Source organism: Rhinolophus ferrumequinum, chromosome 12 (genome assembly GCF_004115265.2).
Source record: "Rhinolophus ferrumequinum isolate MPI-CBG mRhiFer1 chromosome 12, mRhiFer1_v1.p, whole genome shotgun sequence".
Classification (NCBI taxonomy): Eukaryota; Metazoa; Chordata; class Mammalia; order Chiroptera; family Rhinolophidae; genus Rhinolophus; species Rhinolophus ferrumequinum.
The window spans coordinates 53,501,908-53,527,228 of NC_046295.1; the positions used below are offsets into that span (position 1 = coordinate 53,501,908).

A 25,321-nucleotide genomic window follows, 5' to 3' on the forward strand; every position below is an offset into this window, starting at 1 on the left:
CCCCAGCTGCATCCTTCCCATGTCGCTGCCCCTTCACCGACGGCAGTTACAAAGTGTATCTGTCACTATGGCCTGTCCCTGCAGCACCCCGTATGCCCTCCCCAAGTCCCCAACTAAGCCATTCCCAGATGGCTTTTGCAAAAATATATTAAATAAGTCATATTAACAAGATGTTAGAGATGTGATTGAAAAGAAATGTTTTTCTCATTTGGAGAGACCACCCAGTACCTTAGAAGGGAAGCTGTCCTGGGGCACGAGAGGTTTCCTGGCGACGGACAGGCAGTTGGAAAGCCTCCCCTGGCGGGCGAGCCACACAGGCAGATTTATACAGACTGATATGAGATAATTAAAAACCAGCTGGTAATATAATCAGGGTGGCTCAGCCACTGGAGGAGCCCAGGGAGTTCTTGGGGGAGCAAAAGGCAACACTGCATGTCTGGCTGGGAAGGGAGATGCAGCAGGTCGGAGAGGGAGACAGACCCCCGTCCGTCACCAGGCACACTTGGCACTGCCAGGCTGGTGGGTACTCTGGAGAGTGGGCTGAAAGCGTGAGTGCAGGCACCTCTTGAGTTGGGTTTTGAACAGTGGAGGAAAGAGGGCAGCTGAGTTAGGGAGAGTGTGTTTTTCTGGGTCTTTTCAATGCCCATTCCAGGTCCACGCTGTAGCTGGCAGGGTCACCACTCACACAGCCGTGCAGAAATCTGGATGGGGTCCTTGACCGCTCGTTCCTTCTCACCCTCGTTTCTACCACGTGTTCTCTCTTCTAATCCCACCGCCCTAGTCCTTCCTGGAATTGTCACAGCCTCCTCAGCAGCCAGTCTTTCACTCCTGATCTGCCTTCCAGACACATCCATGGTCAGACGGGGCTTCTGAAAACCTCTATCTCACCAGCTACGGAGGCCACCATTACCCCTTCCCAGCTGCCTCAGTCTCCCTGTCCACAGAGCGCGATGCTCCCAGCTTCGGTTGCTTGAGGGTTGGACCCAGAGAAGAAAGCGGACTCCCACAGTTGGGTCACATATCCCAACACTGTCATTTGGAAGCCAGATAGAGAAATCCCCAAGGTTTTCAGGCTCCCACAAGATGAGGGGAGGGACTTTAGGGTCTCTGGCCTTCTATGTATCACCACTGCCCCGGGAAAATGCCAGAGAAATGCCCGGCAATGGGCTGTGGCACAAGTCCTGCTCAGAACATCTGGCTTTGGTCCTGGAGCTACACTATACAGACACCTGCTTGGGCCCTGGCTGGGCTCCTAAGACCCAGCTGGAGAGGAAGGGTAGGGGGTGTTTCTGCTCAGAGGGGCTCCAGAGGACAGAAAGAGGGTGCTGGGCTGTGTTAAAATCCTAGCTTTTCACTCACTCTCTGCAACAGTGTGAGCCTGTTCCTGTATCTGTGAAAAACGACAGTGAAATTCCTGCCCTTCTCACCATTCCTATTCCAGTGGGAGAGCTCAAAATCACAAGCACCAGCACCCATGCCAGGCGCCCCGAGACACGCCATCTCCCTAAAGCACTCCAGGCCCTAACAGCTCTGAAAACTGCAACTACCATGGGTCATCCCCCCAAGTCGTGGCTGCCCCTCAGGAGGGAAGGGGCCTGTGACTGCCCTGGGGCCCCACCACTGGCTGGAGGCGGAGCTGGGATTCTAACCCGGGTCTTCTGGGCCCAAGCCCAGGCTCTTTCCATACTCCCCTACCCACTGCTCCAGTCACCAAAGCACCCGCAGGACGTCTAGGGGAGGCACTGTGTTAATAGCGAGGGCAGTGTCCTTGGAAACAGTTTACCACGGGCGGGGCATATTTTCTCAGTAATTTTGGATAGATGGAAATGTCATCTATTATTCCTCACAGTGTCTCTCAATGGCACGTCCTTGGATCCTGCAAAGCAGGACCCTAAAGGTCATTGTTTCCGTTTAGTCCCCTGCAAAGAGCATTTGAGGACCTTCTGTTTTGCCTATAGCAGCAGCTCCTAATTGTGGCATTTCCTTTAAACCTCTCAGAAGGAGAAAACACGCCGCATGCTCACTGAGCAGAAAGTTCATTTTCCTTCATCAGATCTGAAAAGATGTGAAATCCTCCACGTAGTGACAGCAAAGACGTGGACACACTCTCCACTCCCCTGCTCTGTCTCAGGCTCACTCGCAGGGCCTGGCTGGGAGGCCATGTGGCAGGCAAGCTTCTCCCCCTCTCTGGGCATCAGTGTCTCCACTTGTACAGGGCACTGGGCTAGGTGATCTAAAAGATCTCTTTGTGTTCCCTAAAGCCCCAGATTTCTGCTCAGTGGTGTACACTAAGTACTCAGTTCTGGTACTTAGTACACCAGGGTTGTTACAAAAGAAAAAAAAAAATGCTTCCCCACAAGCTAAGGAAGAGACCTGACCAGGTTCTGGTAAAAGTGCATATTCATGTTTGAACACTTGGAGGGAGAGCTAGAGGGGTAGCTCATGTGGAAGACAAAAAGGAATGCCTGTTGAGGTGGTCCTCATCTCCTGCTACTGATGAGGAACCGGGAGATCAGAGAGGTTAACTGACTTACCCAAGGTCACACAGCCAGGAAGAGGGCGGCCTGGGTTTGACTCTAGCTCTGTGTGATTTGGAGTCTCAGTCATGGCAATGCAGGATTTTCTCAAGTTGCATCCTGTATTATCTCTAAAATCCCACCATCATAAAAGAGAGTGGACGTGGGCATGGAATTTTAGGTCAGACCCAGACAATCTGCAAGGCTCTGGACCACAGAGAGCTCTTCCCCCAACAAACTGTGACTCTCCAAAGTCTGTAACAAAATCTGTTACAAAGATAGTGAACTACCACTGGTTGAGCACTTACTGCATACGAGGCACATGCTAAACACTTCATGTGTAATGTCTCTTCATTGATACATCTGTAAAACCCATTTTACAGATGAGGAAACTGAGACTCAAAGTGCTAGTAAGTGACAGAACTGGGGTTCAAGAGCCCAAGCCAGACTAATTCAGAGTCTGTGTCTTCTGCTGCACAGAGCTGCCTCTATCCGGGGGAGGGGGAGGAGGAAGCTGGTGATGGGATATATTGGAAACTGGGGATTGGAAAGTAGGAAGCTTTCTCTCCTCCCGGGATGCGTTTTCTCAGCATGGGCAGCTCCTCACCCTGCCCACCCCGATTCTGCCTCAATCCTTCTCATTGTCCAAAAACCACGTGAAGTCCCTCATCCCCTACAGGTAGGGCTGACCACCCCCACCCCTTAGGCCCCTGTTACTTCCTGCTATTATTGTCTGCCTAGAGTCAAAATCAGCTATGCCTGGGATAGTCTGCCTGACCCCTCCTCTCTTTCTTCTGCATTCTCTCTACTTTAGTCATTACACCCACCCAACAATTCAGAGGTGAAAGGTCAGATAATGGTGGCCAGTTGGGCAGGAACCCAGGGCCCCTCTCCTCAGACTAAGGCAGTGCCCTGGCTGCATATATCCACCTTCCTTTTAAGCCTTGGCCTCAGGGGCAGTGCTGGGGAAAAGAGCCATCGATGATGAAAGTCTAGGCATTCTGGGGCTGGAAGTCATCCTGTGTAGGGAACTCCACAACTGCTGGGGAGGCCCCACTGTGGTCTGTGGGACTCCCCGGGACGGGGCCCCCACAGGAATGGGAAGCCACGACGAAGCAGTGTTTGGAGCTTCAGATGTTGACCCAACAATGGGTGCTTAGAGGGTAGAGGGAAGTGAAGTCCGTGCTCCCTGCTGATGGACGAAAGTCAAGCGTCTTTTCCTCATCCCCCTCCCCCTGCAAACCTTTATTATTTCTTGCTCCTGGCTGTCAGCAGTAACAAACTAAGATTAATCACTCGCCCGCCTGCCCAGACCCAAACGTGCCTCCTGTTGGAAAACTCTCCCCTTTACTGTATAAATCAATCAGGGGAGAGAAGAAAGGAAAACAGCTCTAACAGAAATGCGGTATCATGAGAGTATCTATCGTATCCCAGTGACCCCGGAATGTAGCCCTTCAGCTCCCTGGGCCCCCGCTACGCCCATCACCCTGCACTGCAGCCCCAGGAAGCGTTTGCTGGGTGGAGACCGCTGCCCAGCAGTCAGCACAAACCCGGAGCTCGAAGCAGGACCCAGCCGGGAGTCATTCAACAATTCAGACAAAACTGTCCCGTGCCCTCCTCCACTACTTGGAGAAGAAAATGGGGCCTCCCCACCATCCTAGGGACCTAAGGGAAAGGCACCTTGCCCTAAACCTGGAAGCAAATCAAATCCCAGAGCGTCATTCTATGGGCACAGGGAGAGGACACTCACCCAAGTCATCTAGTGGCAGATACAGCCTGGGGACACGCGACCTAGCCCAACGCTCTGTCCACTCTACCTCAATGGCAACTTCTAAAGGCTCTGGGAAAGCTGGGAGGAGCAGAGATTGGCATATGCCAAGCACCTGCTGAGGGCTGTGGGTGAGGTGTCCCTGCCGAGCTGCATTATGGTCCCTCAGTGTCTGTGGGGGACTGGTTCCAGGATCCCCCGTGGATACCAAAATCCAAGGATGCTCAAGACCCTTATATCAAGTGGTGTTAGTTATTTGCATATAATCTATGCAATCCTCCTGTGTACTTTAAATCATCTCTAGGTTACTAATACAATGTAAATACTATGTAAATAAGTTATACTATATTATTTAGGGAATATGACAAGGGAAAAAAAGCCTGTACATGTTCAGTACAGAAACCATCGTAAGCCTAACTATACAGTATACGTCAGCATCAATATAACATTTTCCGCCCCAAACATTTTCTATCTGTGATTGGTTGAATCCATGGACCTGAAACCTGTGGATACAGAGGGCCGACTGTGCTTCTTACAACAGCTTTATGAGAGTGGTCTACATGGTCTTCCAGGTGATGACTGGGGAGGTAAACTTGCTTTCACATAGCAGGTAAAAAATAGAGCCAGGATTTGAACCCAGGTATCTGTCACAGAGCCCATCTTTTTCCCTCTATGTCTTAAAAGGGGCTGCCCTGGGTCTCCTCTTGGAATGCCTCCCAGCCTCTTGCACTGTACTAGCTTGAGTGGCACATTTGTGGGCACGTGGAGGGCAGAGGGAGGCAGAAGTGGTATCCCCTGCTTGACAGCACTCATGGTACATCCTGGTTTACCACTGGTTCTAGAATACAGCTCTGATGACATGACGGCAAGCTGCTGAAAGCCTTTGGGAGGGCCCTGCCCTGCAGGATAGAGCCCCAACTCCTCGGCCTGGCGCAGCGCCCCCATCTCTCCGGGGCTCCTCCCATCACTGTTATCTGTGGTTCTTACACAAGCCCTGCACTTCCCTGCCTCTGTGCCATTCCCTCTGCCTGGGTTGCCCTCTCTGCCCTGGGCACAGGTAGAAGCCCTGTTCATCCTTCACATACCCTCTCTTCTGGTTCTTCCCTCTTTCACAGCCCTGAGCACTTTCTGCCTTGGGTAGCTCTAAACATGTCGCGCTTCGACTTACGATCAGGTTATGTCCTGATAAACCCATCGTAAGTTGAAAATTCATTTAATACTACACTGCAGAGTATCAGCTCCTTACCCTCGTGATCGAGGGCCCGTAGGTGGGAGCTGTGGCTCACTGCCACTGCCTGGCACCATGAGAGTGTCGTATCAATACTGCCAGCCTGAGAAAAGATCAAAATTTAAAATCTGAAGTATGGTTTCTACTGAACGTGTATCGCTTTTGTACCACTGTTACGCCGGGGACTGTCAGAATGTAAGTTACAGGTGTAAATATCTTCCCTCCTCTCCAGCTATGAACTCTTGGAGGGCTAGAGCCTAGTAAATAACTGACACCAAATGAGGCAGAGTTTATGGGGGCTGAGGAAGGTTCCTGAATGGACAAGCCTGAGTTGTAGCCTCATGGAAACAAGCCAGACCCCCAGAAGCACCTCCAGCGGTCAGAATCTGGGCCATGTTTGCAAGGAGGCTATGTACTTTGCCTTCTGGGATTTGAAAGCTGAAGGCCCCGTTGTGAAGGCTCCTTGGGGTCGTTTCCCCCAACTGAGGTTGGGACACTCACTCAGCCCTAAAGAGAGCTGGGGCTGGGCCCTTGTCAAAGGAGCAGTGGCATCCTGGCTGAGGCCTCAGAAGGGCCACTCTGTCCCCCTAGGGATGGGCCCAATGCAGGCAGAGGCCACCTGGCATATGAGCACCTGGTGCTCACCCTGCTTCCCTGCCCCCAGCTGCAAGCCCTCCAGTCTTTGAGTCCTGTTTCCCTCATCTTGTCCAGATTCCTTTGCAAAAACTCATGGAACTAGAACTCGCAAAGAGTCATTCATAGTCCAAAGTGCCTGAAGAACTCTTTTAATGAGATTTTTCAAGACTTTTCATCTCTTTTCCCCACTGACTGCTTTTCCAGACAGGAAACTATATGAGAGTGTGATGTTTTTGTGCCAATTTCTAAAGGCTCAATCCTTTGCTTCCTTGAGGCTGAAGTGAGTGTACCCAGGGGTCAGTGCCAGGGCCAACATGTCTGCTGGCAGCCAAGAGGGCGTCTAAGGGCCTGCCACCCTGTCAAGTCAGGCTGCAGATGGGGAAGAGGGAGAGTTCTGCAGGGAGGAGAGGAGAAGGGCAGAGTTCGAAAGGAATTAGGCTCGATCTCCGTAAGACTGCTCCACAGTGTGGGGGGTCTGCTCCACAGAGTGGGGGGTCTGCTCCGCAGTGTGGGGGGTCTGCTCCACAGTGTGGGGGGTCTGCTCCAGTGTGGGGGGCCTGCTCCACAGAGTGGGGGGGGTCTGCTCCACAGTGTGGGGGGTCTGCTCCACAGAGTGGGGGGTCTGCTCCGCAGAGTGGGGGGTCTGCTCCGCAGTGTGGGGGGTCTGCTCCACAGAGTGGGGGGGGTCTGCTCCGCAGTGGGGGGGGTCTGCTCCACAGTGTGGGGGGGTCTGCTCCGCAGTGTGGGGGGTCTGCTCCGCAGAGTGGGGGGTCTGCTCCGCAGTGTGGGGGGTCTGCTCCGCAGTGTGGGGGGTCTGCTTCGCAGTGTGGGGGATCTGCTTCGCAGTGTGGGGGGTCTGCTTCGCAGTGTGGGGGGTCTGCTCCGCAGTGTGGGGGGTCTGCTTCGCAGAGTGGGGGGTCTGCTTCGCAGAGTGGGGGGTCTGCTTCGCAGTGTGGGGGGTCTGCCACGGAGGGCGCTGAGAGGCAGTGGGTGCAGTGCAGATGCCATCTTGGATGGCGACAGGTGTGACCTTCGGGTGGAAGGGCAGATGGAGGGGCAGCGCGGGCCGGTGCAGAGACCTGTCTGTCTGGTCCTCACAGCGGGAACCAGTCACCATCTCTACTGTCAGTGTGGTCACCTGCCAGCCGGGCAGCCTTAGGTCAATCATGAATCTCCTCTGGGGCTCAGTCTTCCCACCCATGAAGCAAAGGGACTGGACTCGGTGGGCCACTCAGGTCACTTCCAGGTTTGACATCTGAGGACCTTCTGACCCGGTGTAAAGAGTGCTTGGGACGGGGTGGGAAAATACTGCGAGTCTGTTGCCTCCATGCCAGCCTTGGCAGGTCATTCAGCTGTCTCTACCCGAAGATGAGGAAGAGGATGTGATCTCTGCCCTAGCCACCCAGAGGCCATCCTAGAGCAAAAGCACAGGCCCTCTAAACTGTAAGGTGCTGTGGACATACAGGGAGGTAGGTCAGGTAAAGTGGGTTTAAGCACAGGGCCAGTGCCTGTACTTCAGTGAACCCATCACTAAGAAGTGGGTCTTGGCTCCTCTGAGAGGCACAAGCCCTGGCAAGGCTTTGCTGCACCTGCAGGACTTTGCCTGGGCGTCCCCTCCACCTGGGATCCCACCAGCCGTCCCTGCCTGGGGAACACCTACCCTCTCTTAGAGCTTACGTGCACCTCCTCCCTGCAGCTTCTCCAGACCACCTGTGCCACAAGGTCAAGGCCGAATGAGCCAGACTGTGAGCTTTACAGTCTGGGTTGGGCTGTTCTCACCTCGGCTCTTTCTCTGCTGCCCTGCCCAGAGCCTGGTACGAAGGGCTCGCATAACTATCTGCCGAGAGGACGGAAAGGGTGGAGGGCCTCGTCCTCTAAGGCCAGACTCCCCCAAGTCCTTTCTCTACCCGAGAATACCCTCGTAGCAGAACCCAAGGTTTACAGGAAAACATAGCTGGAATTCCAGTGTCAATTTGTACCACGTTCCTGACAACACTGTGCTTGGGGAATGCCACTGCCCACCCTGCCCCCGCCAGGCAGGCCGCGGGCATCTGAGACCTCAGACCTCACGTGGTGGCTGGCAAAGCTGGCACTTGCCCCAAGCAGCTGGGATGTTCAGTCCCAGTTCCACTGATGCTGAGGTGATTGACGCCAGGTGTCACTCCCTGGCTGGCAGCCAGACTGGTCATCAGGAACTGGGGCTGCTTTGGGAAGCCAGCCCATCTCTCCTTAGCCGGCTGCCACACCCAGCCACAAGACAGCCTAGCCCACTTCCCCAATTATGGGCTCCCTAACGGGAAAGCTTGACCAGGTGAGACCACCCCTCTGGCCTTTGAGTTCTAATGGTTCTAGACAAGCATTCAAAACTAAACCCTCCTCCAGGGTCTGCGGGTAGCGACCAGTCATCCAAACTGGGCCTGAGAGCAGAGTATGCTTATCCCAGATCCTGGCACCGGCCATTGGGCGGGGCCCTCAGCTTCCTCCCAGCACACCAGGGATGAAAAGGGAATTATACTCTTGGAGCTGAGGGAAACACTCTTCTAGGGACCCATCTGTGAGGTGGCATTGGGCCTGTTTGCATAACAGCAGGCCACTGCCCAGGAGACTGAGGAATGGATCCTGCAGGTTTTGTGGGTATGATTCCTTGTGCAACTGGCTCAAGATTCCTTTATGTCCTCCTGTGATGGCACCTCCGCCCTGACACATCCTGGGTGCTCAGGAGGCTATTGTTCCTTAGCAGGCAGGGCTGAGCTGGGGTTACCACGGGGCCCCAGTGTCCAGGGGCTCAGCACTTCCTCAGTGAAGAAACAGGAAGCTCGGTGGGTTCTGGCCCTCGTGGAAGAATGGTCAGGCCGGGCACGGGGCACGCCATCCCCTCCTCGTTAGTGCATTTAGTCAGAGTTTTCAGGAAGACCCCTGCTGTCAGGCCCCAGACAACAGGATTCCTGGAGGAAGGAGAGTCCCTGAAGAACTCAGGCTCCAGGTGTGATGGTTGCTGCGCTGAGGAAGCCCAGGGACTGGGCAGGCTGCTTGGGTTGGCAGGGAAGGGTGGTGACCGGAGAGTCCCACCTCTGATGTCACTGGCTGCCTTCACCTCTCCCATCCCAGAAGAGCGCAAAGAGGCGGGAAGGTGGAGCTCCGGAAGCATTGCTCATGGACACCTGGGTTGCTAGGTTACCACAACGGCGAGGCAGGGAGAGGGGCTGCATGGAGCAGGGGAAAGTTGAGGACCCCCGCCCGTCAGCATGGCCAGCGGTGTGCACCTGTCCCCCACCACTGCCCTCTGCTCAATTCAGTGAGGGCCTTCTCTCTGGCTTTGGCTGCCTCCCAGCTCAGTGGTGGTTCAGCACATTCAGTTTTCCTCAGCTGCGATCACCAACCTGATTCTTTAAGCCGCCGGGTCTGATGAAGTATACAGGTACCAGTTGTTCTGTGTGCCCCCCTAGCTGGTTAGAAATCCCCTCCACGTCCCCCCCGGCAAGGTGGTCGTCCAGACGCTGGGTGCACACCCTGAGTGATGAGACACTCACTACCTCTTGAGGCAGCTTTAGATCAGTCTGATCTTATCTGCTGTTAGAACACTTTTCTTCTCACTGAGCTAGAATCTCCTGCCCGTAACTCCCCTATCTGGAGATCCGCAACCATGTCTGTGCCTTCTGCCCTGATAGTCCTTGAAACATTTGTGGTTCCCACTATGTCTACACATCCTGCCTCCTCTAGGTGGACTTCTAGTGCCTCTGTTTCCTGCCCTAACTGCTCTGCCATTTGTCACTGTCCTTCTCAGGGCAGAGCCCAGCCAACCAGGTGGGGTCGGTCCTAAGCAGAGAGTATAGGCCAATGTCTCCTTCCTTGGCCGCCCTGGTACTGTCTACATGGCCGGCTGGCACAAGGTTATCCTGACAATCGCATCCCAGCAGGGCCTCTCCCATCGCATGGCCTCTAATAATGGTGAACAGATCAGAGAGGAAGCAGAGAGGCTTCATTGTTCCTGGCTTTCTGTGCTGGCCGAAGGGCCTGGGTTCTTATACTCCAATTCTGTCACGAACTCTCTATGTGTCCTTGGGAAATCCCGCCTCTCTCAGGGCCTCAGATTTCCTATCTGTAAAATGGTTTTTAAACAACGGGTTGGGTCCCAGCCAGTGACAGCACTGACCGATGAAGCACTCAATCAAAAAACCTGCATCTGGTATCGGGGCTGCTTATTCCACCAGCAATGTCTCCTGCATCAGAAAGACCTGACAGTTTACAAAGCAGCTATAGCTGCTACCACTAGCAGGATTCTTCCTGGCTCTTCCCAGTGTTCCGCACAAGCTTCGTGACACACCCAAAAATCAGACTGCCCAAACAGCAACCTAGAACGTAAGGAAAGGTCATTCTCACAGTGGCCGCGGGGCACACCGGAGAGTCAAACAGCTGGTCTTGTGTCCTGGCCCTTCACCCGAGGCCAGTCATGTCACTGCTCTGTGTCTCAGTTTCCTCAACTGCAAAATGGGGACGATTATGTTTCTCATCAAAGGACTGTTGTGAGGTTTGAGAGAGGGATGAGGTATGAGAGAGGGATGAGGTTTGAGAGAGGGATGAGGTTTGAGAGAGGGATGAGGTTTGAGAGAGGGATGAGGTATGAGAGAGGGATGCTAAGACCTTCATGTAGCCCCTGGCTCACAGCAGATGTGAAAGCTATTCTTGGTTATTCAATATAAATCCTAGGAAGAGGCCCCTCCACTTCTGGGGAGACAGAAACAGAACATAAAGACTCCTCTGTATCCCCGGAGAATAAGATCAAATTGAAAAATCAAGGCTTGAAATAACTCGTGCTGGCAAGTTTCCCAGGGGGACGCCGGCAGGTCTTTCTGCCACAGACATGAGAGCCAGCCGTGCTACCCTTCAGGCTGCCGAGGAGGGTGTGGGGGTGACCAGGCTGTACTCACTTCAGGGACAGGGAGTAGTCGTGCTTGCTGGTCTGGCTATTCCGGACAAGGTAGCTACACTCCTTGCAGAGTCGCAGCAGGTTCTCGGCATCTCCTCTGGTGATGGCTCCGTGATACCATCTGGGGAGAAGGGAGAAGGTCAGGACTTGGGGACAGGAGCCCCATAGCTAACACCCTGAAGTCTGTTTCTCAGTGGGCGGCTGTCACGTCCGGGGCCTCCTCGTTACAGGGCAGGCGCGTGTGCGTTCAGTCATTTAATAGCTATTTACCGAGTGCCTGATGCCTGACAGACTGTGGGGAGAGAACAGTGGAGAAACCTGCAGTCTCCTCCCTCACGAGGCCTGACATTCTCACCGAGGTGCTATGCAAGAAACGAAGCAGGGCCGTGTGGTTTGCAGCTCGGGGGGGAGGACCGCTATTTTAAGCAGTGGCCAGGGAAGCCTTCCGGAGAAGAGTGACATTTCAGCACGAACCTGAAGGAGGTGAGAGAGGGTGCCACCAAGGACAGCAGCTGGAAAAAAGCATTCTGCCAGAGGGACGGGTGGCGGAGGCAGATGCCGTGTTTTTCGAAAGAGCACGGCCATGGAGGCTGGCGAGGGGCAGGGGAAGCAGGGAGGCAGGGCGGGGCTGTGGGGCTGTGTGTGTGTGTGTGTGTGTGTGTGTGTGTGTGACACTTGAGGACTCCGGCTTTCTCTGTCTGAGTGACACTGAAGCCACCAGGGGGTGCTGACAGGAGGGACACATGCTGACTCTGTGACATCTGGGGAACAAGTGGGCAGTGTTCATCACTCAGGAGGGTGGCCCCCCCAAGGCTCCTGCTGAGTGAATGGCACTGACTGGTCCTAAGAATCCTGGCAGCTCTGCTTCCAGACCCCACGGGGTGAGCGGCAGAATCAGAAGAGAGGGAGGGGTGCAGAGGCAGACGGCATAAAGCCCCCGACTGCAGGACACAAGGGGAACAGTGATTAAAAAAGCTGAAGGTAAAAATTCAGTGGAAGAGTGGTGAGCCTAAGACACCAGTCAGCGGGTACACTCAGGATGCACTTCTGTTTACACTGCAGTCTGAGGGGCAGGGGCAGTGGGAAGGTAGCAAGAGACGCGGACAGGAAGAGGACCTGAGGTGCCAAATGGCGAGGCTAGGTCACACTTCAGCCACAGAGGCACTTACGGCTTGGCCACTGTCCAGCCAGGTGGCCTGGGGCAAGCGGCTTCACCTGGCTCGAGCCTCGGTTCTCTGTCAAGTTGCGATCACTCTACCCCCCTTTTGGGGATTACATATTAAATGGGATGGTGCATAAAAGGGCTTACGTAGAGCCTGGGGGCGGTGACTTTCAATGATTGGCAGCTATGAGCATAAGCAGAAGAGGCTGAACTTGCAGATGGCCGTGGGTAACTCCTGCAGCTACCATTATTTTAGGCGGCTGCCCGACCCTGAGGCTGCATTTTAATTCCCAGGTGTGAGTGAGGCTGCTGCCTCCTGGACCTAGCCCGGCAGCGCCCTGCAACAGCACCTGAGAGTTCAGTGACAGACATTCTGCTTAGAGAAACCTGTCCCACTACCTTTACCTTGCACTTTCTGCCTTTCACAAGGCAGAGTTATGAACAGTTGGCAGCAGGGGTGATGATGTAATTATAAACTAAAAGAAACAAACCCAACCAGCTTTAGGAAAGCACGGACTGGAGAGTAGATGTGAGTGTCCCTGTCCAATGAGCATGTGACTGAGTCACTGAGTCACTCACAGATCAGGCCTGGGGCTGGACATCTGGGGCGGGGGGGAGACTCCCCAAGAGAAAAAGGTAGGGAAGTGTGCAGACCAAAGACCTGCCTTCCTTTCAAAACTCAGGCAGAAATGGAGAGGAACGTGAAGTTGGGGACTGCACAGGCTGCCATAAGTAAAACACTTCTAGAGATGTGAAGGCTCCAGGCATGCTTTCGAAAAAATACCTGACTAATTGGGAAAAATAGTTAGACAAGGATGGAGCTTGTCTAACTTTAGAAACATGAGTTAACAGAATTGGCAGGATCGTTTTCTGGGAAATTTCACCTGTGTAACACACCCCCAGTGACCTGACAAAAACATTGTTTTATTAGGAAAACAAGTGCCAGCCATTTGAAGCAGAGCTGTCCTCAGGGAAAGGCCTGGAAGTGGTCTTCAGGGGACCGCTGCCTGCTGTTCGCCCCTCCCTGAGCACAGGAACAAGCGGGCTCTGAGAGGTAGGTGGAGCCGGGCCTCCCAGGGAGTCCTGGAGCCCTGTCAAGGGCAGTCCCTGTGGGGAGGACAGGACAAGCTGCTGGTGTTTCCTGGGCTGCTTCAGTGGCTCCATGTGGAGAGAAAGGGGGGGAACTCGGGTTAAGATCAAAGGAGACCCAGGCAGAGTTTGGGAGAGGACACCAGGGTGGGGAGAAGTGGGGACAGCACTGGCCAGCCTGCCAGTAGGCGACTGGCCACCAGGAGACAGAGTGGTCCTGGATGGTCCTGTGGGAGCGGGGGGCTAATTGCTGGGCCCAAGCAGGCTCACTGGGGGTGTGATACACAGGTGAAATTTTCCGGAAAACAACCCTGAAAAGAGACTGAAAAGAGAATCCAGGCAGGACGCCATGTTGGGGATGCTGGGCTTTGTGGAGCTGGCCCATCAGCTCCACGGGGACTGAGACTCAACCATTACCATCAAGCCCATCCAATCCCCCTTAGCTCCTCCAATATTTACTCACCGCTTACTCCATCCTTGATCTCACAGGGCTGATACAAGGAGATGGAGAGTCAATAAACAGATTCAGGAAATGATTTCAGATAGTGATTAAGTGCTGGTATGTAGGAATACTAGTAGGTTTGTGATAGGCATTGACGGGCGGGGGAGGCGCCTACTTCAGAATGAAGGAGGCCCGAGATGATAACATTTGACCTGAGATTCTGCATCGTGAGAAGGAGCCTTTCACGTCAGAGGAACCAGCAAGTGCAAAGGTCCTGAAGTAGGAATGAGCTCAGGCTGTTCACAGAGCAGAAAGGCAGCAAGGATAGCCTGGCACTGTGACCTGGGGAGTGGTACTGGACGAGGGTGGAGAGGGAGGTGGGGCCAGGGAAGAAGTCCGATTTCATTCTAAGCACAGTGGAGGGTAATGAGAGTTTCAAACAGAGCTGTTACTTGCTCTGGATGATCTTACATAAGGTCGACCAGGCTGCCCTGAAGAGGGGAAGTGAAGCAGGACGCAAGTCAGGAGGCTTCCACAGGGGTCCAGATGGGAAGTGGCTGCGGAGATGAGAGGCATGGATGGATCTGGGCTGTATTTTGGATGGAGAACTGGCAAAACTTAATAGTAATGCATTAGATGCTGGTGAAAACCCTCCCCCCTGCCCCCCCCCAAAAAAGGACCCGCGATGACTCCAGGTTTGTGGCTTGAGCAGCGAGGTAGATGTGACGCCCTTTATGGAGGTGGAAAAGCTGGGGGAAGAGCGAGTGTCGAGGCGGAGATCAGGAGCCCAGTTCTGAACACGTTCAATATGAGACGCCCATTCGTCAGCCAAGTGGACATGCCAAGAAGGCAGCTGCAAGTAGGAGTCGAGAGTTGGGAGAGGTGTGGGCTGGGGATGGGTACTGTTAAATCCTGAAGAGACTACCCAAAAAGAGCACTGGGCTGGAAACTGAGCCCCTGACAGTCCAACTTTCAGGTCAAGCTGAGGGGAGGAGCCGGCAGTAGGGAGGCAGAAGGAAAACCCGGAGCAGAGTGTTTGTGAAGGAGGCAGCTGTCTACGCTACCGCCATGGAGGCCAGAGGAGGTCACCCAGGGACCTGGGCAGAAAATGAGAAGCAGACTGTGGTGCGTGAGGAAGAATGGGAGGTGACGGGAGGGAAAGTGCTGACAGCTCTGTAGAAACTTTGCCCATCACTGGACACTATTTATTGAGCCTCTATTATGTACCAAGCACCATTCTAGGCACTGCAGTCACAGTGGTGACAGACAAGTTCCCAACCCCAAGGAGCTTATGTTCCCAGCAGGGGCAGGAGCTAGAGAGGGATGTCGGTGAAAATTATTTATTTACTTTTAAGAACTTTGTGACTAGACCATGTTTATATACTGACAGTAATCATGATGCAGGACGGAGAGGCCATTGGCTGCCTCCAGGAGGCTGGCGGGGTGTGTGGGGGTCCCCTGTGTACTGGAGCAGCAGGAGGGAAAGCAGGTGGTATGGGTGCCCAGGCAGATGTGGGACTGGACTTGCCATCCTCAGTAACCTGTGTGTTAGTCCTCCCCTCTGCCCTGTGCTAGCTAGGATGGAGGAGAGGCTGGGCTTAGAGGTGCCTCCTAAACTGCGGCTTCCTCAGCCAGGTGGGAGATTTAGGTGATCCTCCCTGTCTGGGTCACCAGGCTCTGCTGGAAGTGGGATTTTACCTAAAGACACCTCCCAGTGATGAGTCAGGGCCTCGGGCAGGCCAGAATAATCCGGAGAAGACGAGAAGATGGGGGGAGGGAAAGCCAGTCATGACTCTGGGCTTGGCGGAGGGCCTTGTTGGGTGGGAACGGGAAAGGAAACCGAGCGGAACTGTCCTCAAGGGGCCCCGGCCAGACAAAAGCTCTGTCAGGGGGTGGGAAGAGGGTAGACTGGGCCGCTGACCCCAGGCAGAACTGAGTAAGGATGCATTCTGAACAGCTCCTGGCATCTCTGGATCACATTTTGTTTGTTGATTAAAAAGTGCCGTTTGATCAGACAGAATAAGCAAAACCTGCCACCCAATCTGCGTGGCTGTGAGAAATGATGAACACAACGCCCAGAGAGTGTTCCACCCACCCTGTGCTCAGTAAAGCAGGCGGGGGGCAGGCCCAGAGGAGGCCGCCGCCTCCAGAGCTCATAGCACATGCTTAAAATGGGCACACGAGCACATGACATCATCGGAAAACCCTGCATCCTGCTCACCGGGCGAGCATTTCCTGCGAGGGATGCACTGCCAGCTGTGCTGAGACCAGCATCCCCCAGGGTGGAGACTGGTAATAGTATGTGATCCACATGAGACAGTCTCACGAGGAACCAGCTTGGTGTCAGCTAATCCGTTGCTGACAGAGCGCCTGCTCTGTGCCAGACGTGTGCTAAGGGTGGGGGATAAGAGTGTGTTTGAGGAGAGGGAAGTGAGGGGAGAATCATGGGAATGAAGTCCAAATCTCACCTCTGCACTCGGAGCCCTGAGATCCTAGCCAAGGCTCTGCATCTCGTGGAGCCCCAATTTTCTCATCTGTGCAATGGGGATGATAATCCCATTTATTGCACATTTGCTTAGTAAGATGATGATATACCTGAAGGTGCCAGCACAAGATCCAGGGCCCACGTTACCAAGTTCCTGGAGAAGCTCACTCTAGTCTAGGTATGTGGAATGGTGAGAAACTGAAAAAGCAGTCTGGGGGCAATTCACAGAACACGTGGCAGGCTTGGGAGATGGGATGGGGAGCCGCTGAAGGTGTCAGAGCAGAGCAGGGACCTGCACACATTGAGAGCCTGGCAGAGGAGGGAGATGACCACCACATGAAGGGGAGGGGGAGAAGCGGGCGACCCGCAGTGTTGGGGAGGAGCGGGAAGGGAAAGGAGCTGAGAAAACCCAAATCAAGAGTGTCAAGGCCTTGCCCAACTCATACCAAGCAGAAGTGGGGCAAAAGAGTCACGAGCGAGCAAATAAATGTCATTTACAGTTAGGGGACAGGCTTCAGTCTACGTGATGAAACTAGAAACTGGAATGTAAGGGAGGGGTGAACTGTGGAGACGATTTTGCAGGCCTTTCTACTAGGCATCAAAAGTAAGGGTGGAGACACAGTGTGGATGGAGGAGGCGCCAGGCTAGGAATAAGGAGCCGTGCGTTCTAGTCCTGTTCTGCTGCTCACCTGATGGTGGCTTTGACCTTCTGTGAGCCTCTGCCTGCCCCGCTCTGCACACAGGGGCGGGGTGGGAGTGTAGACTAAAAGATCCCTATAGCTCTAACTTTCTCTCAGTCTGAGAATTTTTGAAACAAGATAAAGAAAGTAAAGGAAAGAGCCATGACTGCATGAACTGGGAGCCGAGGTTGGGCTTTGCCTCCTTAGAACTCACATTTGCTTCTCCAGGGGGACAGCAGGATCCACTCTTTCTCCCAGGATCCCACAGAACTCGGGGCTCCCGTGTTTGATGGGCTTGAAGCCCCCTCCAGGAGCTCGAAGCTGGCGCCGCCGGTCCCGGGAAGGTGAGGGAGATGACTGTCGCTTCTCGTTGCCGTTAAACTGGGCTGTGGGGGGGAAAAGGTGGGGGGAGAAGGGGGGGAGAGAGACAGAGAGAGAGAGAGAGAGAGAATGGTTACCCAGAGCTCAGCCTGAAGAGTTACTGGGTGGCACACAGTGGGGTAATATTAACTGTTCTCGTTGGGGTTTTATCATTCACAAGAGGAAGCATTCCAAGCAATGAACAAACATGGCTCAAAAGATGTGGGCTTCCTAAGACAGCGCACGCAGGTGCTGTCAAAGCCAGACGGTGTTTTCAAGGGGCTGGATGAGTCTCCAGAGGCCCTGAGCTCAGCAACATTCCCAAAGGAAGCCCTCTGCAACCCAGTGAGGGGTGCATGGCACGCGGCCCACGGGAGTCAGTCCTCTGGACAGTTCTCAGGGGAAAAAGTTGTTCCGCATTTTGTGCCCAAAACCTGCCTCTAATTAGGGCTCCTCTCCTCCCACCTGGGGTCGTACTGGCCACACTGGTCCCCCTTCTCCTGGGACAACCCTCCAGAGCTCCAGCTGGGGTCATGTGGTACCCCCCAATTCTGCTCCCCTCAGTCAGTGCCTTCGCGTGGGGCCTATGTACCCAGCCCTGCCGTGGACCAGCCCCCAGGTGAGACCACAGTGCACACACAGCAGGGGAAGGGCCCTCTCATGTACTTCTGTCTTGTCTTGGGCCTGCGGGAGCATTGTTCACCTCACCCTCCCCTGGCTCGGGGAGGATCCCTCTTTAGGGCAGGTCCCTGGAGATACTCCACAAAGAGCAGAAAACATTGAGCTGAAACTAGAGCTGCCAGGAGGGGTCCAGGAGACCAGCTAGTCTACCTTGCAAGTCTCTTTGGGCCTCAGTTTCTTCCTCTGAAAAGTAGGGATAATGACTACACCCACCTCGTGGGGATGTGAGGATTCAAATAGGTGATGCACAGAAGCCTTAGCACAGTGCTTAGCATGTCGTCTGTGCTCAATCAGTGTTGTTATACTTACTGTTATCATGTCTGCTCGACACCGGCACTGTACCAGGCATTTGCCATAAGCTACTGAGCCGACCTAAGGCTGCCCTGGCTGGCTGTGAGCCTCGGCTAAGTTACCGCACCTCTCTGAGGCCCCATTTCCTCCCTTCCCAGGCTGCTGTGAAGTTCAGATGAGGGAATACATCCTACGGCCCTGGCACACGCAGAGTGCTGGGTAAGCTGGGCCAGTGCCTGCGGAACAAGGTTCCCCAAGCCACGTCCAGCTGCAGGCCCACAAACACACGTCCTTGGCTGAGTGAAACAAAGACAGACATATCCCCTCCAGCCAGCAAGCAGGACGTACTGAGCTGTCCTCTGACCCTCGTCAGATACGTAGCAATCACCCTCACATTCACAGGAGGTGGTGGGAAAACGCAGCCCCGCCTGTGGTGACGTGCTGTCTGTGGGGACCCAGGATGGGAATGAACTTGTTCTACGTCTCAGCCACTGAGCGAGACCATCCATCAGGACTGTGAAGCATTTCCATCCCTCCAAAACACTCTTCTCTAATAACCACTATGGAAAACAGCGGGAAGGGAGGTTCCTGACAGTGGAAGGCTCCAGACATGTTGGACCCACGTGGGGGTGGTCACTCTCATGACTGCAGCGGGGCCCAGCAGGCTGTCCATCACCTATCCCGTTTTTTAAACACTCATTGACGTGGGCCAGCTCAGGTCAGGGCTGGGAAAACTGCAATGAGCAAAAGAGACAGAAATCCCTGCCTGAGTGAAGAGAGACAGACAATAAACGAAGTCAGTCAGATACAGCACACCAGCTGGGGATAAGTGCTATGGAGAAAACTAAAGCAGGGCAGGGAAGGCCTCTTGAAAGGTGACATCTGAATACATTCCTGAAGGAGAGGAGGGACGAGCCATGTGGACATCTGCGGGAAGGACATTCCGGGTAGAGGGAAGAGCAAGTTCAAGGACCCGGAGGTGGGAACATGTCTGGAGTGTTTGAGAAATAACACAGTCCAAGGCGACTGGAGGAGCGTGAAGGGGGGCTGGTGGAGGTGAGTGGGAGGGAACAAGGCTTTGTGGGCCTTGGGAAGCGCTTAGGTTTTATTCTGAGAGAAATGAAGAGCCATTCTGATGTTTTGATGAGCAAGGTTTTGACCTGGCACTTAAAAAAAAAAAACACCCACAGGATTGCTATGCTGAAGAGATGGAGAGCAGGTGGTGTACGGGAACTCTGTACTTTCTGCTCAATTTTGCTGTGAACCTAAAAAGATTATTATTGAGAGAGAGCGAGAGAACGCGAGTGAGCAGTGAGGAAGCTACTGCAGGACGGGCAGGCATTGGAGACGTACATAGAAGGGACAGGGAGTGGTCAGATTCTGGCTGCAGGCAGAGGTAGCAAGACTTGTCCTTGTATGCAAAGCAGAGTGTGAGAAAAAGAGGATCAAGACTATAGGCTTTTGGCTTGAGCACTGAAAGAACGGGGCTGGCATTATCCAGCAGGGGAAGACTCACAGAAAACTCTAATATGCCCACAGCCTGTGAGGCTAGGACTCGCAGCGTGGAGTGGGGACACAGCGAGGACTGCTGGGGAGTCCTGTCCTGTGTCCAACCAGAGGGACAGACAACAAGACAGCATGACCTCAAGGCCCTCCTAGGGAACAGCTCCCAGAGTTGGATGTCTCAGCAAGTCCTCTTCCATCTGGCTGATGAGCTGGGCTTTCATAGGGATGGTGAGGAGACAAAACAAAGCCCAGAGCTGGGACCCTGGCACACATGGTCCCGTAGGTCCCTCCCTGGCTTCCCAGCAGCCTGGCTCTCTCTCCACAGCTCTCACTGAACCAAACGTGTCTTCATGGCAACTGATCGCATGGGGTCTACGTTTGGGAGGAAGGGGGAGAGGAACAGGTAAAGCAGGTTCTGACCCGAGCCACCTACCTTGCAGAGCCCTGGATGGCTGACCGTGGGCAGGGGCGAACAGGGACGTCAGGTAGGCAGGCGAGGACCCATTCAGAGAGCCCGTTTCTAAAGAGCTGTGACTCGATCCTATGGATGGGTTGAATCAAGAAATGCCATTCTCAGATTGGGTTTGAGAGATCTCTCTGCCTGCTGATGGAAGGTGGGTTTGGGGCAACGCTGGAGGCAGTTAGGGAAGGTGACAGAGGCCAGCTTTCTCAATGATGGAGGTGATGCCAACAGGACTTGAGACTAAAGGGTGAGTCAGGGAAGACCCCTGTGTGATGCCCCATTGAGACAGAGATCTGGGCACAGCATGAGATGGGCTCAGGGAGCCTGGGACCAACCTGCCCTTCCCCATAATGCCTCCCTTGTGCTCACTTTCTGGTTGTCAGGAATGGAGAGGAGGCAGCTAGCTAAGTGGCATGGTGTAGGGAGGGGCAAGGTGGGAGATGAGGTTCTCAGCTTAGTTTTGCCACCGGTGGAGGAAAGGGAGAGACCAGATGAACTGTAAGGCATTTTCACCTCTGACAACCTATGGCTCCATTACCTAAAATCAGAACGTAAAGATTTCTGCCAATATAAATTCCCACTACAAATCTCCTGGCACGCAAGGTGAGAAGAGAGGCATGGAACATGGAACACCAATTGGAAAGGACCCCAAGCTCTTCAGAACAACCAACAACTGGCTAACTGTCCAGCCTCAGCTCTTACCAAGCCTCTTTCCAGGCTGAGTCCTGTCTACTTACCACGACTCCCACCCCCCTCTACCAACCTTTCCACCCGATTCCCCTTGCCCTCCAGAGGTCACCTCTTCCAGGAAGCCTTCCCTGACCTCACCTCCTTCCCAGATTCATCTTGATCTCAACCTATGTATGGTACCCTAATCGCCAGTTTCCCCGTCTGGCTCCCCATGAACCCCTCAAGGGCAGGGGCTGTACCATATTTACCCATACCCTCCATGCCTAGCACATGCCTGGAACACGACAAGTGTTCAACGAAAGACTGAATGAAGAAACTTAATAAGCTGCTGTTTCACTTTATTGGGGAAAAAAAAAATCAGTTTTCATACCAGATAAATTGCGTAAAACCTATGAAGGTCCCAGTCAACACGGTAATTCAGCACTGAATTCATTTATACATTCGCTTGCAAGCTTAATAATATAGCCATATATTTTAGAACACAGGTGGTGATGAATGACAGTCTTAATTAGGCAAATCATTTCACCTAAAATAAAAATATACAAACTCCAAGTACAGCAATTCGGCAGCAAAACGGAAAAAAAAACACTAAGAACAAAAGCTCTAAACACAACTGCCTTCATTCCTTCTAATTAAGTTTCTCTTTAATCTGCAATTTAAAATGGCAATTCTTTCAATTTTAGTAATTTTCTGTAAAAGAGAAAGGAAGACACAAGCCCTCAAAAGAAGAAGGTCATTTATAGAGAAAAAATATGCCACCCCTGCAGAGTCGTTAGAATGACAGAGCTCAAGTAATTCCACCTATAGGCGATTACAAATGGAAGTCAGAGTCTGGCGGAGGCAGGGAAGACTAGCTGTTCAGGACCAGAGGCCCAGCAGTAGGGGGAGAGGCGGCCCCGTCACCGGCTCCATCAGGGTTTTTCTCCAGGGCAGGTGAGGGGGCCCGTCATGACGCTCCAAATGTCCTTCCGAAAGTTCTGGTCTGATGACAGACAGACCTCATCGTTTACGACCCAGCTCAGGTGCCCCCCACCTTCCTCCTAGGAGGCCTTTCTACTTGAAGGTTGTCCATTTGTTCTGCGACTTGAAGCAAAACGAAGTACAACAAAACCAATTTTACCACAGGCTAATGGATATCAACAAGAGTTCGGTTCCTATGGCATCTCATCTACATTAATAATGAAATGACGCTGAACAAAAGGATGTTGTTCAGAGACCGCTGTGTTATAGATTTTATACCAGCTGTTCCTGAAGTTCAGTCACCGACAATGAGACGGTGTCCCAGGCACCCACCCCACTAGCTCTAACCCTCACAAGAACCCTGCCGCCCTGTGGGTGACGGGTGAGGGGTTGGAGGCCCAGAGGAGGTGAGGCTATACTTCCCCACGTTCTCCTTCCCCGTAGACACTGGTACAAAGACCACCCCTCCTCAAAACCTCCCCTGATCCCACCTGCTGAGAACTCCCTCCTCTGCAGCTCACAGTACTTGGCGCTTCTCTTGGAGCCCAGTGGGTACCCACCCTCACCACTGCTCCCCAATCAGGGCATTCTGTGGGGGCAGTGCCTGGCATTCATTTTACTTCTATTTTCCCTCTCCTGTCTTGTCTGCCCCTAAATCTACTGCAGTGCTTGGCATGAGACAGTGCTCAATAAATGTCTGCTTAGATTAAATAAATGTGTTCCTTCGGGGTCTGGCTCCTTTCTGTTTATCGTTCAAGGCTGGCGAAAGAGAACAAGTTCCAAAAAGCCAATAGGTCCCTAAAGCACAGCTTTGCTGCACTCATGAACCCCTCGCTGGCCCCCAGTGCCCTAGACAGAGGGGAAACACCTCCCTCTGGGGCTCAAGGTCTTCAGCGACCTGGCGACAACTCAACCTGGTGCATCTTCCCCAGCAGAACCCCTCTGGGTTCCATGCCCAGCTCTAGGCTCCAGTCACAAAGAATGGCCAGTCCCCAAAGCTACACCTGCCTTCCTGACCCTAGGCCTTGGCTTTGGCTGTGCCTGCCCTCTAGAACCCCTTTCTTCACTACCTGTGTGCAAAAGTCCCAGCCATTCTTCAACATTCAGCTCCAGTATTGCCTCCTGGAGGAAGTTTAGCCCTAGAGCCCCAGATGGAATTCCTTTCTCCTCTTTTCTTCTGTGTCCTGCAGCCAGTCTTTGCCATGGTCCGATCCCACCCGTCTGTTACAGTGCGGTATGCGTGTCTTCTCCCAACCCAAGAGAGATGGGGCTTTGTGCCTCAGCTCCTCTGAACCTCGGCATGCCAGACAGACAGCTGGTTCTACAGAACCGCCCATTGGCTGCAACGTGGCCAGCGAGTGGAGGAACTACAGCGGCTTGACATCAAGGAAAGGGTGTGGACTTTGGAGTAAGGAAGACCTGGGTTTGAGTCCTGCCTCTGCCATTATTGTGGGACTTTGGGCGAGTTTCTAAAACTCTCTGAGCCGTAGCTGCCTGTTCTATAAACTAGGGCCAACAATACCTGTACCATGAGGGACTGTGCAGGTGGTTAGTAAAAGACGACGTACCAAAGTCCAGCAGGCCCCCTATAAGTGCTGCCCCTGGCTGCATAATCACATCCACGCTCAGAATAGTTCCATTTCATGTCCTCAAGAAGATAAAGTGCCCTGTATCCGAAACCACCTTCTTTTTCCTCACCTCCACCGGAATTCATGAGTTGGAAGCTCCCAGAGGACAGGACACATTTTGCTTTCTTCAAAGCTAAATGCCCAACGCCCAGTATACGTAGAGCAGTGCCTGATGTAGACACAGCAGGTGCTCAATATCTGCCGAGTGAATGAAACTTCACCAAGGTCTGCAGGACCGTAAAACCTCCAGTCATCAATAAAGAAAGGAAACTTAGATGTCGCACTCTCTCCTGAAACTATTTTAAACCCGTTTTGAAAAAGGCCTTAACCTTTACTGAATGCTTCCTGTGCACGGGCGGGCATCTGCGAGAACCTGACGTGCAGCTCTTCTCTGACACTCGCGGAGAACCCGGGAGGTCAGTGCTCCTTTGTCCACGTCTCTCACACACGGGGCCTGCTGCCGGCGAGGAACCTGCCCAAGCTGACAGGAGCAGGCTGCCAGGCCAGGCAGCAGGCCCCAGACCCCAACCTTTGACGCCTCTGCTTTGGGACTGAAGCCCTGGGTGGCCTCCCCTCACCTGGGGGTGCCCTACTAGTGCCTGTCCCTGGGGAGGGGCAGAGAGAGAAGAGTCCCCGGTCTGCCAAAATTCCTCCAGTCCTCTCAGCTGACCAAGGGTACGGATGTGGTCTGTGAGGACAGGGGCCATTCAAAGAGAACTGGAAGGGAGCAAAGGGGCCCCAGGTGAGGCCTGCGACGTGCTCCAAGTTCAGTGGCTGCTTCTTTCTGGCTGTTCTGGAGTCCCCACCCCTCCCCGTTCTCCAGTACAGGACAGAGCCCCTTAAGCAGAGGGAACAGGGATTAGAATGACTGAAAACAAGACACTGTACACGGAGTGACTTGCAAGGAGCTCTCGGCCTGCTGAAGAGGCTTCTTTAGGCCTGCTGTGCATGAGGTGGAAATGAACGTGCGCCATGTTTGTAAACCGTATGGGGCTGACAGCAGGAGCCTGGACAGTGTTCCAGGCCTGTGTTTGTTCACGGATGTGCTATTAGTCTGAAAACACAAGGGCAAAGAGAACAGAATGAAGGTGCCTAAGGCACCCCTTCCACACAGTCCTTGGTGCCAATTCCTCCACGTTGCTGACAGCCAGGCTGTGACTCTGATGTGTTTGTGTTTGGGGAACAGTGGGGAGTGGAGAGGGCAGGGGTGGAGACACACAGAAGGGGCAGGTGTGAGTCCCCAGGAGGGGGCAAAGAGGGAGACCACGCATTGGTTTGGGGAGTGAGCTGGACCATACGACCTCTGGAGTCTATGGAAACACCACAAACTTCCATGACATGTACAAACACTTGCAATTGACTAAAACTCTGTCCTCATGACAAGGATCCTCTGTGGCTTCAGCTTTCTACAACTCTGTCCTACATCTTCTCATCTGCACCTCACAGCAGTATTAGAATCCCCATTTTGCAGATGGAGAAACTAAGTCCGAGGGAGGTGAAGTCCCCTTTTCCCCTCCAGTTCAAGAGTGGGCCTCAGTTTCCTCTCTCCCCTGCCTGCCCCGTGAGTGAAAGCTGTACCTCCAGGTAGGTTGTAAGACAGCATATGGCTCAGCAAATGTTTGGTTTGCATTTCCAGGATCGCCAACAAGAGGCCTCTGTGTTCACCTTGCAGACACATGCAGGCCCCAGGGCATCATGCTGTCACATCTTGTGGGCGGTGCCCAAGAACAGAGATCCTCATTGTGAGGGGAGGCAGCGGCGACTCTCCACAAAGCAGGGCATCGGGAAGGCCGTGAGGCAGGCGCCGGG

At 53.6% G+C, this 25,321-nt stretch overlaps 1 protein-coding gene across 2 annotated transcripts in view; it reads right to left on the minus strand.

The window, feature by feature from the left end:
• SHB (SH2 domain containing adaptor protein B) overlaps nucleotides 1–25,321 on the minus strand; it is a 133,700-nt gene that overhangs the window by 18,052 nt on the left and 90,327 nt on the right. Inside the window, exons 4-6 of one of the 2 annotated variants that reach the window (XM_033123441.1) lie at nucleotides 20,205–20,312; nucleotides 17,148–17,319; nucleotides 11,077–11,196 (exon numbers count right to left, since the gene is read on the minus strand). In XM_033123441.1, coding sequence (XP_032979332.1) covers nucleotides 11,077–11,196; nucleotides 17,148–17,319; nucleotides 20,205–20,312 — 400 coding nt within the window. The remainder of the gene's footprint in view (nucleotides 1–11,076; nucleotides 11,197–17,147; nucleotides 17,320–20,204; nucleotides 20,313–25,321) is intronic. The other variant, XM_033123440.1, reaches the window with a different exon arrangement.